Genomic DNA, 19,087 nt, shown 5'->3' with positions numbered 1-19,087 from the left:
AATCCTTTTCATAAGCTGTTGTACTCAATAGAAGAGACCGTACAACATGTAGAACCAAACAAAAGACAATCTTCAGAGACAGGATACAAATGCATCAGAGAAATATTGAACACAATGTATGAAGCACTTTTGTTCTCAGAGGCTCACAACCAGTTTATGCCTGAAACAAACACTGACTTCCTTTTTTCCTGCTGGAGAGCTACAAGCTCACTTGCAGAAATGACACCAAGCATAACAATCTTCTTCCTTCCTACTGAATTTTGCTGTTGGCAAAGGAAAACATGTTAGCAGAAAACAACATCTATGACAATTGGCAGAGAAATTCAAGTCTGAGCTGCAGAGGGAGATGTGGAGGGGAAGAGACAGAACAGCTGACCAATGCTGACTGGCACACTAAGTCACCTGAGGTAATTAAACATATTGTTTTTGAGAACTTCTTACCAGAAAGATTGCTAATTGGTGTTAACTCCATTAAATTGTTTGCTTAATAAGCAGCTATTAAAAGTTGCTAAACAGAGAAAAGCAGAGGTAATTACACCTTCCTTGCTTGAGCACTGCATACTGCTCTGCTCATCCCTAAACAGAATCAGCATAATTTTCAAGAAAGAAAGAGGAAGTCTTCATAACCAAAAAAAAGCACAGGATAGAAAACAAAGTGAAGAAAAACAAACCAAAAGCATACAAAGGATAAAGTGAAAGGAAACAAACCAAAAGCATACAGAAAATAAAAGTTATTCTCCAACTGACAGTATTTTGAAAAGCTACTAGCTAAAAAAAGATACAAACTAGATATAAACTGTCTTTACATAAATGACTTAATACACAGTTACAATTATGAGTTCTATTGATCATCATGTCCAAGACACCAATTTTTTTCCAAATGAGATTTACATGATGGAGCATAAAGCCATGTTTCTATTGGGTAAGATAAAAATCAAGCAGTCTGGAACACATCTTCACAGTTCAGGACACAAGGCAATTAGTAATTGCTTTTTGTTAGGAAGAATTATATTAAATTGCTGTGCACTAGACTTCTTGCAATATCCTTTCTCAAGCCCCAGGCAGATGGTTATTTCAAGATATTAGATAAGCTATTTATTTTCTGGATTTGTAAGGTAATGATTAGGCTGTTAAACAAGATTTTAACCAGTTACTTATGGACCAGTGCAGGAGGAAAAGCACACAATAACATGCCTAACATCCCATTTGTGAATAGCATCAGTTTTTGTCTGACAGACCAGTCTCTGGAAAAAATACAACTCCCTAAAGAGCCTCTGTGGATTTCTACATTACACCAGCATGGATAATAAACATGGTTTGTTGCTTACAAAAGAAGACACCAATGTTTTAGCTAGAGTTTAGAGTATCCCACAGGAATTGAATCTTCTGTCCCATCAGGAAGTGAAATTTTAGCAATATGCTTCTGAATAACAGATGACAGTGATAGATGCTCGGCAGAAATGCAAGTAAGATAATTCCTTTATGAAAGCAGTAAAAATAATGCCCAAGACCACTTTGTTCTGAATACAGTATTTTGATAGTCTGTGAAGATCTACACTTACATCCAAAATTTGATTCCATTAATTACTTTCTTTAAAATGGGTTAGAGAGAAGAGTATGATACATGCATCCTCCTTGTCTGTTTTCCAAGACTTTGGAAGAAAACAAATAATTGTAAGTAAGGCTAAATTATGTACAACAAAGTGAAAAAGCTTTAGGGTTTGTTGCAGCATATTTTCAAGTACTACTGCTTTTTGGACAATCTGTTCTCATGCGTACACTAAAACAAATTCTGCTAAACCAAGTTTTTTAAAAAAGCAAACCTACTCAAAACACAAAGGTGCTTTGTCAGTGAATTAGCTAAGAACTTCCAGGCACGTAACAAAAGTATGCAAGAATATGCCATGAGTGGACTAAAAAATACACAATGTAACCTGTGAGGCACCCTCAGAGTGGAAAATTTCAAAATCACCATGTTTCTCCTATAAAAATAAACAACATAACTAAAGATGTTTCTTAATTTAGCATTTCTATTCTGCTTTATAATTGTTTATTCTACAGTTATAAAATTTATACAGCTAAAAAGTATTATTTACTTACATGAACAAATACACCAAAAGAATGGGAGACAAGGAACAATCCAAAGCAACATTTCACAGCTGCCTGACTTGTTTACTGCTGGCAACTGCATAGTCAACCCTTTAACCCTACACAAAACAAATCTGTCACATGTATGTCTTTAGGATAGTATGCCATTAATGGCCAGGGGTTTTTTTTTCCTAAACAAATGCAAAAATAACTCAAAAAATTTTACAATGGAACAGCATGGACAATCTTTGCTACCCCTCCTGTGACAGAGCTTTTCCCAATCCACACTTTATTCCACTGGTAACTTTTACTTAGTTGCTCTACCCGTGTTCAGTCAGTCTCTGTCTCCTGTTGAACATTCATTAGGCCAGGCTGGCAACCTCTCCTTAGTTACTCTCTTCTTTCCACAATCTGGTTGGGACATCACATCTGCAGCAAGCAGGTGCATGCACAGAATGGAAGAGTTAAAACTTTGATGTACCTTTTGCTGAAAGTTGACTATGCTACTTTTAATTATGGAATATTTCATATCCATGGAACATTCAGTTATTTACCAGCATCACTATACACCAGCAAAGTCCCAGTTCAGGGATATTAACACTGTCACATTGCATAAAGCAGTCATTTTGCATATATTCAGTGATACAGACATTCAATAATTGGGCAAAAATCACAAAAAGTTAAAATAAATTCAGACAATAATACAGCCTTAACTAATCTAAATGGCTGTGCATCATATTCATTAAGAAGATATTTCTGAAGTACTCACCCCACATCATTTCTCCTCTATCTGAACCAAACTACTTTATAAACATATAAAAGGAAAATCTGCACAGAAAATTTTTTTAACCCATTGCTTGGCAAGTTCCATTGGACATTCACCTGACGAAAAGCCCAAAAGTGAAGGTAATGTTAGATAGGCATCCAAAGCCAGAGTTTTTCCCAAACAAAAACATGTTTTTAAAATTACATTACAAAGTAAGTAATTCTATACTAGAAAAATCATTACTTCTAAAAATATTTAGTTATTAAAAGATTTGCATATAAAGGGCTGCTCAGAAGATTTCTAGAAGCCCTAATTACATGAAACACATTTGTTGTGCTCAGAATTACAGTGCAGAACTTAGGAATAAATGTTCAACTATTACAACTTGCGTTAATCAGAGATAACAGGCAAGAGTTCTTGCAGATTCCAACGTTAGTCCAAAAAAATGAACAGCCACTCAGGAGAATGCTGTGAGATATTCCCAACAACTTCTAGAAGATCCTCAAACACAGGACAACTGTAGCCTCCTAACAAGGTGTAAATTATGTTACCAAAAATTCATGAAGACTCTGGGTTTTCTCTGTTTCTCTGATATCCTTCAAAGACAAGTCTATGCCACCAGAAAAAAAGGCAATGCCCACAACTCTCATCCTTCTGACTGCAAAAAAAAAAAAAAAATGAACACTAATAAGCCACTCAGAGCAACTCCAGGACTGTGGTAGCTTCAAAGGCAGAGGAGGCAGCCCAGCACTCTGCCTGTGACTAAACCAATCACAGCTGCACCATACTGAACAATTGTGGGCGAGCATATCACAATTTCTAATTTAGCACAACATTCTGCTGTGAAGTACAAAGTGTAACTTTAAGCACCCTGATGCATTGAATGCAGAGGTGGAACTGTTCTTTCTTTTTTCCATAGCTCTGCTTCAATCTTATCTGCTAAGAGTTTCAGAACCACATTGGCAGATGGCAGTCTACTCTTTACTTCTGACACTCTTTACGAACGCAGGCAGAAGGTTCTAAAACCAGCTGTGCATCTTATATGGCTCCCCCAGAAAAGATCTAGTAAAGCAGTGAAATTCTTTCTGGAATCTACGTGGCATTTTCAGTTATGTACTCTTCCATCCAGCATTTTACAAGACCTACACAATTTCTACATCAAAAGTTTACCATTAGAGAATTGCTGTCTCTACCTTTTCAGTATTCCTGTTCCATTCTTAGCTTGGAGCAAAACATAAGTGGTAAACCAAATGAGTTGAGAAGGCCTGTTAAGGGTGCTTGAGGTACACAATCAGAACATATAAAACACGTACAGGATTTGTTGGGGTGAAGAAGGCAAGGCAAGACACATGCCAAAGATAAGACATTTTAAAAACAATTTAGCAAATATTTTAGGAAACTTTACATTCTAAAGAATTCTGTTATACTGCAACTCAGATGAAGTTTGTAAAACAGTTCAAAAGCTGAAGTGAATTCAAGCATTGATCTTGTCTAGTAAATAAACCACCTACTAGGAAGTCCCAAACCTCCTGAAAGTAATAAATTATTGCTAACAAGGCTATGAAAGATGAGGAGAAGGAGTTAACACGACTTCCCTTTCCCTGAGTAACATATTAACTATAGCATCTTGGTAGTATTACTGATTGGCTGAAACCTTATCCTGCAACATTTTCAAACTAAATAACAGAGGAAACAAAACTTAAGTGCACTTAGTAAGCATTGCAAACATAAATATCAAACTAATTATTCATTTTGTAGCATTCAAAAAACTTAAAGACGTTAAACAAATATGGCAAAAATCCCTTTTAGAACAGTTCTCATGTAAAGCTAGGTGAGCAATTTTTCCCCTGTATCTGAACTAAGTGTCATCTTCATTCTCAATAGAAATCTGACACAGTGAGCAGACTTAGTGGCAAGGTCCATATGTCCAAACAGCAATTCCTATCTCACAACAAAGCAATTTTAGTCTATTCTAGAAGGAGCCCAGATGCTGACACCTCAAAAGACCTGAAATGAATCCCGTCCCTGAAGATTCTGGTCAGTAACACCGTGGGTATGCACTTCAACACCTCTGGGCCCTACAAACTCAACAATGTTAAACAACAAATTAAAATAGTATGACTAGGTGAAGCAGGAAACTGCATAGTAAATGCTACACAAATATGCTTTTCCAACCACATCTTGAAGTTTGCATGGTATGAAACACCAAGCTCCCAAATGATGCTGCACTCTAAAAGCCCAGAGTAACAACAATAGCCTTGGCATGAGCAACAGCCATTCAGAAAAGCCAAGAAGGAAGCAGGCTCACTGCTGGGTATTTCCAGTGTGAGAAGCAACAGCTGCTGCTGGTCTGGCTGCTCTCCTCTGCTCTGCACCCTGCACCCCACCAGTAACCACCGCAAATGCTTCACCCAGCTTTGCAAAAACAAAGCTTTCTGCCCGCCCTGCCAAATGCAAATCATTATTTCCCTATTTCCTCTGAAAGGAACAACAACCAAGAGAGAACTGGAGGATACCTGAAAGCCATCCTTCGGAGAGTGACACCTTAACAAAAATAAAATATCATTTCTGATAGAAGTATTTAACCCATATTCAGATATTTAGGTATACCTATTGTCTTTAAAATCTTCTAAGTTAGGGATGAAATATTGAAGTTACTTTTATTACAACTAAACCTCATAGCCATTTAAATTGCTAACAGAAAAGTACGATCTGTGAAATCAAGGGATTTTTGCCTATTTCACAAACAAACTAAAGATATCCAAGACTATCAGTTGAGGCTACTTCATAAAATAGGTGAACATGTCAAAGACAATGGCTCATTATTCATGCAAATATTACAGGCTACTTAAAACTCTTGGGTGAGATGCACAGGATAAGAACAGCATTTACCTTGCCCTAGCACTGCAATACATTGAGAACTTCATTATTGGTGCTGGCACCTGGACGTGACACCAGCATGAATGTGTCAAGTCATAATTCACCTTTTACTACGTCTCTTAACTTACACCTAGCTCACATACTAACACTAAGAAAAGACTCAGAACTATCCCCTCCACTAGGTATCAAACAACCTGGGGTTAAGCAGAATGCTTCAGGGAAATTCCTTATATGCTTTAGCTCCACACAATACAGACTGTTCTGTAGTCAGGTGCTGAGGTCAAATTCACTACCTAGCCAAACAAAAGGAGCTTTGAAATACTCAAGCAGTAGTATACATGGCAGCCTCTGAGCTGATCCTAAGACATAAGATGTTGTTTTCCTGAGTGGTTTAGCACTCATTTTTCCAATACTCATCTGTGTGCAAAAAGCAACAAAGAATTTCATATTTAAGTCAGTCTTCCTCAAAATTCTGAATGCAAAACTTGCCAAGGTCTGTCTTGATAGTTCAATACATGCTCCTTTCCAGCTTCTAGCCAGTCTCTCACTACACTCCCAATTAACTTAGGAGAATTAAGCTTGTCCTTTATGATCATTCAAACTACAGCACAGACCTGGAAAAGAAAACACAATTTTCACTCCTTTAAACATCATATTTCCCTTAATTTTTATGTGCAATAAGTCCTTGTAACCAGCAGAGTGTTTCACTTCCACTTTCATTTTAAAAAAACACCAACAAAATTTTGAAGACGGCAAGCTGAATTAGACACATTCATGAAACATTTCTACAGTCAGTTTCCAGAGCAGAACACAAGACCAGATAGTTTCACTTCAAGTATCCACAATCATACAAGAAGCAGTGAAACAATTATTCTCATTCCAATAATCTTTATAAACCTTTGGGGGCAGGGCAGGTGGAGGACAGAATAGAAAGATACGAGAGGCCACAAAGTCTGAGAAGTTAGTTACATTCCTTCAGCATCCTACAAATAAGAGTGGCCTGGTAGTAACTACAGAGCAATGCGCATTTTCTAAAGCAATTTCGAGGAATGATCTTCAAAAACTAGTTGATCAACCTGCAAAATCATCACTATCACCTAAAACCCTACAGCTGCCTAAAATATCCACGCACGGCCAGATCTGAAAGTAAAAGACCAAAGACAGAGAGCAAGCCACATTTTCTAATCTTTAAGCAGTTACACTGTTACTGTATTCTGAAAACTCTGTATATGCAGTTGGTATGCTTATTCTCTGCCTAAAGTCTTCTCAAACACATCACAGACCGCAAAAATACAGTACCAAACAACAAATTATCAGAAGCACTTCTTAAGACATTTCTACTAAAGCGTAAAGAACATCTATTCAAATGAACAATCAACTATTACATCCATTTTTAAAGAATAAAACCAATAATTTGGGCAACAAGGCATTGCTGTCTTGTTCTTTGGCTTTTATATGAATGTTAACGTGCTGCTGACAGCCTTTTGGGTACAGAAAACTAAGTATGAACTAAGTAAGAAAATCAAAACCAAAAAAGTCATTGTAATTTTGCTAACTTCTGGCAGGAAAGAAATTTCAGTGTTAGGAGACTGCAAACCAATACAAATCAACAGCAGAAACAAAGTTCAATAAAATCAGTTTTAAAAGTCAGTCAATGACAGCAAAAACTTTGCTAGCCCTCAAACTGGAAACACGAAATTAGTTATACCTCCCAAAAGCTAAGCACATAAATTAAGATGCAGCTTACTGCAACATTATGACATTCTCCTTTAAGTACTCTACCCTTATTCTTTCTACTTCAGCAATCACTTTAAACATTTGCACAAAAAGAAAAATGAAATGCTAATGGAAATGGCAACTATAGTGTCAAATTGTTTTGTCTCAAAAAACACAATCATACCTGTAGTTTCACAGAAGATTAGCAAAAACATATGAAATCGCCACCCTTAGTGCAAGGTGCCCACCCAACTCAATCTTGCCAAGGACTATCTAGCAGCAAATGGTGCAGTACAAAGAGTGATGGCAACAGCAATTTTTCCCTGAAACAGCACATTTTTCTTTTACAAAACAGTCCACTGTAATGGCATTTCTAGCTCAACTGTACCTGTTCATGCAAACATGTTCTCCCACTTCACCCTGGAAACTGGGAAGCAGGGCAGAGATATATCTATTTTCAAACATTCTGCTGATTTTACAATTAATGCCTCCAGGTCTCACAGCATGAAAATAAGTACCTGTTTTCTTACAGTTGCCTGCTTTATCTACTTATTATTTCAAAAAGGCCTACCACACCCTTGCTACCTCCCTCCTAAGACTCGAAACCCATTTGGCCATCACAGTGCTTTTCCATCCCTCCCTCCACCTTCTTGGCCTTCCTTGCTTCCAGCCCAGTGTTCATTCAACCTTTGCTTAGCTAATTGCAGTATATTATTCCAGAAAAAATTAACCCAACAATTAAATTGCTCAGCATGAGGAAGAAGACATGCTGAAGGCCTAAATTGCAGGTGTCTTTAGCTTCTGAAGAACTACAGCCACAGGGCAGGTCTTTTAACACCAAGGAGCCCTACTAGCTTATCTTACACAAAAAAAATGTATATAAAAGCACTGGCAAGCTTGATTCAAGTATCTTAGCTCAGTTGGTTAGAGCATGGCTCTAGTAACAGCAAGGTTGTGGGTTCAGTCACAGTGTGGGTCATTTATTTAGGGGCAAGACTCGATGATCCCTCCAGATCCCTTCTAACCCAGAATATTCGGTGTGTTTCTGTACATTTTCTAGTTTTACATATGCTTTCAAGAGACAATGATTAGTACTCTATTTCTCTGTATTTATAATTCATAATATTTCTTCCTGACCAACACCCAGGCTTTTTCCAAAGAAAAACCCACAACTACTTCCAAAAATCTCAAATATAACAGCTAATCAGAGATACATTTAATCAGTTAAATCAACTCTAAGAATGCACTTAATGGTACAAAAGCACTCATTAAAGTAAGCTTCTTCTCCTTTCTCTCCCTGCACCACTCTTTTGCATGTCAACACTACCATCTCATCACTCTGTCACACAGCATCATGAAACACTTTCAGAGACCTGTGCAAGCAACAGCAGCTTAGGTGTGTAGTGGGATGATGAACTGGGACTCAATCTAACTTCCAGTAATTTCTGATGCTCCATTTGTAACCATCTGGTACTGAGAAGCTGCATCCTTTTTCTTTACAGTAGGACAACCTGGTACCTGTAATTGTTCACCACTGTTTTTTAAGAAAATAGTGATTTCTGCAAACCTGATCACAGAGCAGGCTGCACACAGAGCTTCCACTGCTGGAATAAGGAAGTCTTACCACTCCTCAACATCAAGAGAAATTAGAGCCTTGACTACTGTTCATGGGATACTATAAACAGACATGAGGCAACATAAAACAAGCTTCCGAGTTGGAGACAAAAGAGTAACACATCACAGATGCATAGTTTCTTAGGATGTTTACTTAATAAACAAAACAAACTAGTTTTACTTGGATTCTTTTATAACAGTATTTAAAGTAGTCAATTGGATGCATTTAGAGTACAGATAGGTGGAGTTTTTTACCTTTCAAACATCTACAGCCAAATCAGAATACGACATGTTCTTATTATCCTGTATTAATAAAATCACATTTCATCAGTCTCACTTAATAGAAGTAAATAATTATTCCTGGCAAGCAATTTTAATTTTGAGATATAAACTCTCTTACAATAAATCAATAAGCAAAAACAAATTAACTGCCAAAACAAAAGTTTCATTCCAAACCACCCATTTTTCTGCAAGCTAAGTTACTATCATCTACAATAACTAATCTCTTTCAGAAGCCCTACTAAAATGATGGCTCTGCTGCTAATCTAGAAGCCTCTCCAAGTGTTACAGATAGCCAAAGTACTTCCTTATCAATTTTGAATGTAATTTTTCAGATTCACAGTTGGTAACATCAGGGTAAAGTGTTGCTTTTTGTAAGCTAAGTCTCCCTTACCCACCTTTCTCAATTGCTATTTACTTGGCATGTGTAGGCTTCCACTAAAATGGTTAATTATCATTTCCCCCCAACACTTTTATCTCCTCACAAGATACTGTTGTGCAGCTGTGCAGTGAACTGAAGCAAAGACCTGATCCTGATGAAAAACCTCAGCTTTCAGCTCAATCAATTCCCCCAAGCAGACCACCTCCAGACACAGAATGTGAAGCAGCCAGAACACACAAAATAGGCAGGGCGGGACAGAAAGCAACAAGCACAAAGGAGGAGCAGCCCTTCCTGCAGAAAGAGTCACAAGGCGAACATCCTCTAAAGCTGCAGAGCTACAGGTCCCCAGCCCCTGCCTGCCACACTGCCACTGTAAAACAGTTACCGGCAGTGGAGCTTCACAAGACCAAAACATTACTTTACTTTAAATGCAGTCCTGGCATGAAATCCCAGTGAATACATAATACAGACTCAGACACTGAAGTCAATGGAATCCTTTTCAGTGGCTCTTATCTGTATTCTAGACTGACATATTCGTGTGCTGCTTCCAAAGTAACTAGAATACCTTCTACAGCACGGATAGTTTCAGTAAATATATTCAGGGAACATGAACCAGGTATGAACAAGAGACTGAGGCAGCCAGTTCCATAAAAATACTGGCAAAGTTAAGTTTTTCAAATAAAAATTAAAAATATACTCTGGGAAAGACAGAACTGTCTCTATACATTTCATTTGCAAGTAAAATCCACCAGTAAGAAAGGATATATTTTCCCTTCCTGACACTTAACAATATAAATTTTGGAACTATATGATATTATATAATCTAAATTTCATATTTAGCAAGACAGTAGAAAGTACTTGGCACTAAAAAAAGCAATTTCATTTTCACTTCAAAACGATTTTTTTATATTTCAAGCAATGAAAACAACTGAAGCCAACAGTATTTTCACACAGACATACGATGTTACAGCAAGAAGTTACCTTGCAACCTTCTATATGTAGCAATACAGAATTAAAACTATGGTAGAAGGGAGACTCCTGCTCAGAACAACTACCTTTCATATCTGTTTAAAAATCATCACGGAACACCTGATTTGTATATTTTTATTTGTTAACAGTATAGTATTTCTTGTTTGTTGTTCTTCAGATGAAAATACTGTGTAACACTTCAAGATGTGGAAAACCTAATCAAGCTTGTCATTTCAGACTACTAGAGAGAAACAACATTCTTTTTATATGCTTTAGATTTAGGCATAAAAACAGAAGACCCATCTACTTAAGGCATCTAGTGTGGGCAGGAGGGTGGAATGCATTTCAAGTAAAGCCTGTGGCTGGGACGAAAAAAAAAATTCAGACTGACAAAAGTTATTAGCTGAAGCTTGTAATTCCCCACCAAAGCTCACTGAACATACTTCTACAAGAAAATTAAGTATATCTTAAAAATAATCACTTATTGAGCCATTCACTCATTTGTCAAAGGCTAGATATATTTACAAAAAAACAAACAAACAAAACAAATGAAAACAAAAACAAAATAAAAAAATTTTAAAAATCAATTTAAAAAAAAAAAAAAAAAAAAAAAACCACCATTCAGGAGATATTCTTGACAAATATCCAGGGGAGCCACAAGGAGTTATTTACTATTAAAAATAAAATAACATTTGTGTAAAAACTCCTTTTCTAAATAACATATTTAACTTGCAGGAAACTGAATTTAAGTAATCCAGTTCACAGAGCCACTTGATGGAACTGAGAAAAATTGTTCCTTTATCTCTGTAACACTTGTTTAATAATTGCATAAAATTAACCCCTTCCTTTATTCTAAACTAGAAGTGAGAAGGAGCATTCAGACCACACTTTCACAAAGTCTCCCTTTTCAAGTAGAAAGTACACAGAACCTAGAAAACAAAGCATCTTAAGCAAATTTTTATTCAAGAAAACCTTGATTAAATTAATACTCTATGACAAGGTTTGTTTGCTTTTAAACACAGCTTTAAATAGGTTAAGGTAAACTACTGTTTTTAGTAAACTACTCATCTCAGTTCTAGAAGCTGAGCATATGACAATTTCTTACAAGTGAACACTAACTACGGAAACACAGTACACACACACACAGAAAAAAAATCAGGTATTAAAATTTTAGCTGGAGACAGCACCAGAGGGCTGGGCTGCTGACAGTTTTTAAATGATTCATGATGCATAAGAAAAGGCAGGAAACAGAAACTGAGAAACTGTTGCCTAGAGGAAAAGGATCAAAGCTATCTTTGCATTCCTATAAATTCTGAGCTACTGCAGAAGTCAAGATTAACACAATCCAAGTAGCCTCAACAACAATTCCAATTTACACATGTTTCTGTGGTGCTGCTTGTGGTTTGCAATACAAGCTGCAGTAACTCAGAGATGGTTCCCTTCCCACCTCAACATCTAGGAATCACTGAACAGGGATTCACCTGCAGTAACATAACACTGCCTGCACAGAGAGAAAATCTCCTGATATACTTAAAAATCTTGGCTAGGCACCACAGGAATGAGATCAAAAAGGTCAGTGGCTCTTACCTCTTATTCTGAATTCTGTTGAAACAAATGCGTCAACAGTTCTGAGTGCTGTGAGCTCTTAATTCTTAATTGTACTGACAAGCACATTATCTTCAATTTCCAAGAAGAATTTTAGTTAAAATTCTACATCTCATTATACAGATTTAAAGACACCTGCCTCTACCAGATCTCTGGAAAATGCCACGGATTTTTCGGATTTGAAGGAAAATGAGCAAGATCCAGAAGAAAGGGGCAGGGGAGGAAAGGTATAAATATACTCTCTTCAGTTAGGTTTGAATTGCTCAGAGAAATCAAGTGAGCAAGGGCAAACTTTCTGACAATCATCACATTCTGTTTGTGCTGGTTCTAAATTTTAACAACACATTATAATTTTATTCACCCCTCCTCTTTCAGATATGCAGTTTCCATAGTAACTGGCAATACTTAGTAGTAACCAAAGGCAGAATAACACTAACTTATGTAATAACTTGAAACTCACCTCAGTTTCTAAAAATGTGTATATGCTTATTTTAAGACAACAAACATTGTGGTTATTTATTTTTTACACATTCCCTGGTCAAGATAAGCATCTCAAGTTTCTGTATTTTAAGAAGCCAGTTTCACAGACAGGATGTAACAAACTAATCCCAATGAAGTCTTCTCATACATCAGGATTTCTGCAGTAAATTAGTCAACACTTATGTAAAATAATAAACTTTTGACTTTCAAAAAGTCTGTGACCATGCACTAATTAATTTTTTTAATTAAAAAAAATACTAGTAATTTTCTTAGCTTTCCCACATCACAGCTCTTTGCTATGCGTTCCTCTTCCTAAATATTGATTGAGAATGAACACTAAACACAAAAAAGATGTAAAGATGTACAAGTTAGAGAACACAACCTAAAAATCAATTAGAAGGCTATCAATCTGCTTACTTCATACAAATGCTAAAAAACATCAGCATTTTTAGGTGATTTTCATAGCAGCAGTATCATCATAGGAAATCTTATCAAGATCAACAGCTCCTGTCCCTGGGCACAGTCCTCTTTTGACAAATATATGGCAGCCCAACCTAGTTATGACAGATCAGCATCCCTGGAGTTAGGTAGAAGAAAATGAGTCATGCCCAAGTTGCGTGGGCTCAGCTTTGCAGAATCGGGTAGGAGGTCCTCAGAAAAGCAGATCTGTCTTCAGAAAGCTTATAGCTGAAAGGGCAACACAAAAACCTGCTGATGGAGAGATGACAGAGCTCCAGCATTTCAGGGAGCAACACTGGGGGTATAAAAAAAGGGTCTGCTACATACTACTACTCTAACACAAGGGAAAAAAAACAGCTAAATAAGCTGTCTAAATCAAAACACTAAGACTGAATCCTCAGAAGAGGTGAAGAAAAAACCTCACAGGACACCAGAAGGTGCAGAACACACTGGCAGAAGCACTAAAGAGTTACAATCAAAACACTGGAAGGCTGCAAGGCAAAAAAACTCAGCTAAGAACAAAGGAAGTTACAAGTGCTTGCTGTCTTATCTCTGAGTGGGAGTACAATGCCACTAAGCTACATAAAGGCCAGGATTTTTCCTGGTTAATTGTTTTTTTAATATTTGTTTCAAAACTGTCTACAAATCCAGCCATTCACAGCTTTTTTAACTGTATCTCATAGTTATGCAACTGCTGAATGAGCTATCAAAGCACAGATCTCTCCTGAATTTCTTCTATTCTTCATCACTAAAAATAAATAAACATGCTAAGAAATTAAAAATTTAATTTTACTGAGAAACTCATTCTCTTTCAAAGACAGATGACTGCATTGAGATGCTATCAAAAAGTAAATGACAGCTTGAAGTCAACACCCTTTAGAGGAGACAGGACTTGAAATTTCGGTCCTCCCACCAGAAATAGTAAAACCAGATTACAAGGAGCTTTTCTAGAGACAAACAAAAGAAATAGAATTGCAAAAAACAAACAAAAAAAACACAAACCTGTAATTCTGAGTCTCCATCACTAGAGAAATCTACTAGCAGTTTACTAAGAAAGCAAGGGAAATCTCATAGCTCACAAACTTTTTAGACAAGTGCATGCCAAACTAGTCATGCAAAAGCATTTTGCTATGTGCCCAAATTCACCATCCTCTTTGTATTAGCTCACCATACAATGAACTCTCACACACAACCACCAAATTCCAAATGCATTATTCAAGCCCCAAAAAGGTCACTGATGCAGTTTCACAGTCACCTTAGTGATAAAATTCTATTAACAGCTCTGTTCAGACTATCACTAGGTGCCATCACAGGAAGCAGACCATCCTTGTTCCCCTCTCCTGACACCATGGTTGGTTGGTCCTCCCTCTTCTTTGCACTGGTGCTAGGCTTAAAGTAAGTCAGGGAAGATTTCTGATAAGAAATTCATAGTTTTTCCTGTTGCCTTTGGTTCTTGTCACATCCCTGCAAGCCAAAGAACAGACAGTGCTCATCACAACATTGGGCAAGTCAGGCAGTACAGAGCAGAAAGGCAGCATAAAACTCCTTCCCTCCTGGTGGGTTTCCCGTAGTGAGATCAGCATGCCTACTCCTACTAGCTCTCTTCTGGTAACAATATTGCCTGCATGACCAGCTGGGGTCAATCCAGAGAAAAAAGCCCCACTTAAACAGCCACCCACATTAGAACAACTAAAGACAACTGTAGAGTCGCAGCTAAAAACAAATTTTCCAGAAACCTTCACTTCTCAAATGCCAAAGTCTGATTAATTTGAAGAGCTCAGAGTGTTAATATGATGGCTAAGTTCCAGAATAGAAATGTAATTAAAAGAAAAATCTTTTAATTACTTTTAAAAAAGGTTACATTATGTTGCCTATTGTTCCTTCAATGCAGTGCTGTAGTTAAAACTGGTCTCAAATATTTTAAGACATAATTAGAGAGAAATTTATTAACCAAATACAGGTGCAGGTTCTCTGTCCCACCCAAAGGCAGCCAAGTCAATCCATGATCATGGATTAAATTTAAACATGAAAAGAATCCAGAATTATCCAGAATTACAAAGCAACTTAAAATTGGTGAATGTGGAAACCCAGTGCTATTTTCAAGCTTAGCACAGAAGGTTCCTTAAAACCTTCTACAAAATTAAGCAGTGAACAAGCAGAGCTGGAGTGAATAGCAAACAGCCTCATGGTGTTCTCTCCAAGCGAGACACAGTTCTGTTGGTCCAATTTTCATAATCATGACTAAATACCTTCAAGCACAGTGTCACATTACATACTCAGCTGTCATTTAAAAATACTGTTAAAAAGGCACACACACACAGGAAAGACAACAGTAATGATAGTCTATATACTCATTTAAGTAAATACCTGAATATCTGATAAAATATGGCAAAAATAGAATCACAGGCTCTCACCTAGTCCTAAAACTCAACACACATCCCTTTTCTGTCAAACATCTAGATTATCTTTGCCAGCTTCTTCTCTAAGCCAATAAAAACCTCTGATAGTGGGAACCTGCTTAACAATCTACGCAATTTGACTGTTATAGGTAAAAACCAGCCTATATTTAATAAATCACACCCACTGAAATTTACTTCCTCTTAACTTACATCACAACCACAGGAAAAAAAAAAAAAAAAAAACACACAGAAAAAAAGCTTTAAAAAACTCCCAGTGCTTCCATGAACCATTTCTTACATACCCATTCCACAGCCTTTTCCACCACATCAAAATAATGCAATACTTTAATAAAATTTAAAAAATTAATTCATAGGTTCTGAACCTCTCAAGCCACACGATTTAATACTCAAAACTAGACACAAAAGTGCAATCAAAAAGGAAAAAAAAAGAAAAAAAAAAGCCTTCTGTACTTTAAACTCAATCAACATATCCAAGGATGGCATCTTTTGCCAGCCATTCGGATCAATTTGTGACTAGTAGTCCTGAATTATTTCCTAAGCTCTGTTTCCCAAACATCTCCATCTGAGCATCCCATAGCCTCTTCCTAGTGCAGCATTTTATGTTTAGCAGCTTTTTATCTTTTGGATTGTACTTCTCAAACAAGTGAAAATTAGTGAATTAAACTTGATTCTGTTGTTCACCAGACGAGTGCTGGCATTCTTTCCTAACTCAGCAGCACATCTGCAACTTTCACCTTTTAAGAAAAAGATAGATAATATAACTAAAATCATCCCCTGAAAAAGTAATCTGTCTTTTTCCAAACGCTCAAGAGTTCTTCCACCTTTGCAAAAAGTAACTTGGGAAAGTAACTATTTGGGAGTTAGTTAGATAGGCAAACAACCTCCACGACAAATTGAAAGGTGTTTATTAAGTGGATGAACACAGAACTATGCTGAAACCTCCTAAAATGTAAAACTGTTTGTAACATGGCTTTTAAGCATATATATTTTCCAGACCATATTGTCATGTAACACAATAAATCCACGTAGAGCATGTTAGATTTCTCAAATAATTGTATTTCTTCTTCACCAGAGTCACTACTAAGTGGGAGAGAACACAGCTGATAGGCATCTCAGTACCTTTACAGTCCATAAAACATTAAAAAAATTTGTTTTTTTCCATACAGACTGACACATCAAAATTGATTAAGCAGAAAATGTAGACAGCATCAGCAGTATTCATAGTAAGAACCACTTAATACCACCTACAACCAGATCAATCACAATCAAAAAACAAAAAGGGAGAGAGCTGTTCTGATACAGCACTTCCACAACACCCCTGGGAGGTACAACTGCAGCTCCACAGACTGAGGATGTTCCAACTTCCTTAGTTCATACAGCAAGCCAACAGACTGGACAATTCACATTGCAGAAACGTCGCGGCCCCAAACAGGACCGCTAGATCACGTAGCCTTGCATCTCTGCATTGGAGTTATTTCATGACTACCGCTGAAGTTTCATTAATTCTAATTAAAATTCATGTCTTTAAGGTGTTGGGCTGAGAAGAAACCCGGTATGTGTCATCAGCTGAAGTTCAACACTTTCACTTCAGGGTGTCAATACTATTTCAAACAACATCAAAAGTTTTTCTCTGAGAAACGTACACTACTTTGATTCTGAAGGGATATGGGTTTTGTCGTTTTGTCCACTTCCATGTTCTTCCTTTTAATTACGGAGCTTTTTGAAAAGCACATTATGAGACTGGACAAACTTCTAAATGTTTCCGAGAATTTCCTAACATACAAATCCCATTTTCTTAAGTGAACTGTCTAAAGGCAATAAAGTTCCTCCTGTTCATTAAAAGATAGATTCAGAACGCGTATAAGCAATTCAGAGCCATCAAAGCCGGCTGAAATTAGATTATTTTAAATGTTTCAGTAGAACCGCTAGTTCCAATTGCAGGCATTCCCAATTGCCCTAAGTACGGTAATGTGACTTTTCTTTAAAGAATTAAGTGAAGGCTGGAACGCCTTCCCCTTTCCCGGAGAGCTAAACACCCCTGGGGGCAGGGACGGACGCCTCTGCCTTCGCAGGAGCCGTGCAGCGACACAGCGGGACCGGCGAGCTGCGTGTGCCGGCTCCCCGCCGGAGGCCGCCCCGCGGGTGCGGCGCCGGGGCGGGCGCGCTCGGCCGCGGCTGGCGGCGCCCCGGACACCCGCACGGGCGGCACCGCGGGAGCCGACGCGGAAGCGGCGGCTCCGGATCTCAACAATATCGCTATTCAACAGGATCCTGCACACATCCTGCGGCGGGCTCCTTCCCGGGAAGGGCCGCGCCGGGCAGTACCGCAGCGCCGCCGCCGCAGCCGGACCCTCTGCAGACCGGCCCGGCGCCCTCTGCAGAGCCGCACCGCGCCCGGCCCCGCGGCGGCGGGAGGCGGCTCGGAGGCGCCCGGGAGAGCGGCGTCCCACCCCTCCACCGACAGCCCGCCCGCCTGCGGGACGCGCGGGGGCCGTTACCTGTCACCGGCTCCGCCGCAGAGCCGGCCGCGCCTCCCCGTCCTCCCCGCCGGCCGCCGCCGCCGTCCGCAGCCTCCAGCTCGCACCCCGCGGCGGCGGCGGGCAGGAGCAGCCCCAGCAGGAGCAGGCAGGTCGGCACCGGCCGCACGCCGGGCGCTCGGAGCCCGCTCATGGGTACCGCCGCTGCCGCGGAGCGAAGGCAGGAACACAAGGACGGACGGAAGGAACGCAGGGCTGGAGCTCCGCGCTGCGCCGCTGCCGCTCCGGCGGCACCAACCCGCTGCGCGCCGGCCCCGCGCCGCCTCCCGCCGCTTCCGGCGGCCCCCGCGCCGCCGGGCGACACGTCACCGCGCGGTGACGTCACCGGGATGGGGGCGGTGAGCGGCGCGTGGATCTGGTCCCGCTCCCCGGACACCGCGACCTGGCCGGGACGGGACCGGACCGGACTGGACTGGACTGGACTGGGCTAGACTAGACTAGACTAGGCAGGGCAGTACAGGACAGGATAGGATAGGATCGGGCAGGACCGGACCGGCGGCAGCCGCAGGTGCCGGTACCGCGCCCGGGCCGCCTGCATCGCGGGGCGCCGGGGCTCTCAGGTGGCGCTGCGGGGAGCAGCCGTCCCGCGGCGGCCCTCGGGGGCCCGCCCGGCTCCCCGCCTGCCCGTGCCGGGACCCGCGGAGCGCCGGCTCCCCCGGGCCCCCAGGCGTGTCCCGGAACCCCTCAGACGCAGACCGGCCGGGCCGGATCCAGGGAAGGCACAACGTGAAAATAAGATGTTTTAGCTACAGGGAAAAACCTTGGACTTTGTTAAACTTGCCCTTGTCGCACCGCCGGTGCATACACCTGAGGAGAGCTTTCTGAAGTTTAGGTTCGGTGTGTACTACAGCACTGTCAAAACATCAACAAAACGAGAAAAGGAAAAGTTTAA

The 19,087-nt window shown here is 39.7% G+C and overlaps 1 protein-coding gene across 2 annotated transcripts in view; it reads right to left on the bottom strand.

Moving 5' to 3' along the window:
- The window catches only part of STIM2 (stromal interaction molecule 2), a 70,298-nt gene extending 51,822 nt beyond the window's left edge, over window positions 1-18,476 (bottom strand). For both annotated transcript variants that reach the window (XM_041467029.1, XM_041466940.1), the window contains exon 1: window positions 18,157-18,476. In XM_041467029.1, coding sequence (XP_041322963.1) covers window positions 18,157-18,328 — 172 coding nt within the window. In that variant the 5' untranslated portion in view covers window positions 18,329-18,476. The remainder of the gene's footprint in view (window positions 1-18,156) is intronic.
- Between the last annotated feature and the right edge of the window lie 611 nt (window positions 18,477-19,087).

The sequence above is a fragment of the Pyrgilauda ruficollis genome, unplaced genomic scaffold, assembly GCF_017590135.1.
Source record: "Pyrgilauda ruficollis isolate IOZ18807 unplaced genomic scaffold, ASM1759013v1 scaffold1, whole genome shotgun sequence".
In the NCBI taxonomy this organism is placed as follows: domain Eukaryota; kingdom Metazoa; phylum Chordata; class Aves; order Passeriformes; family Passeridae; genus Pyrgilauda; species Pyrgilauda ruficollis.
The sequence above is the reverse complement of the archived record's forward strand: the minus strand, read 5'-3'. Positions and strand labels throughout refer to the sequence as shown.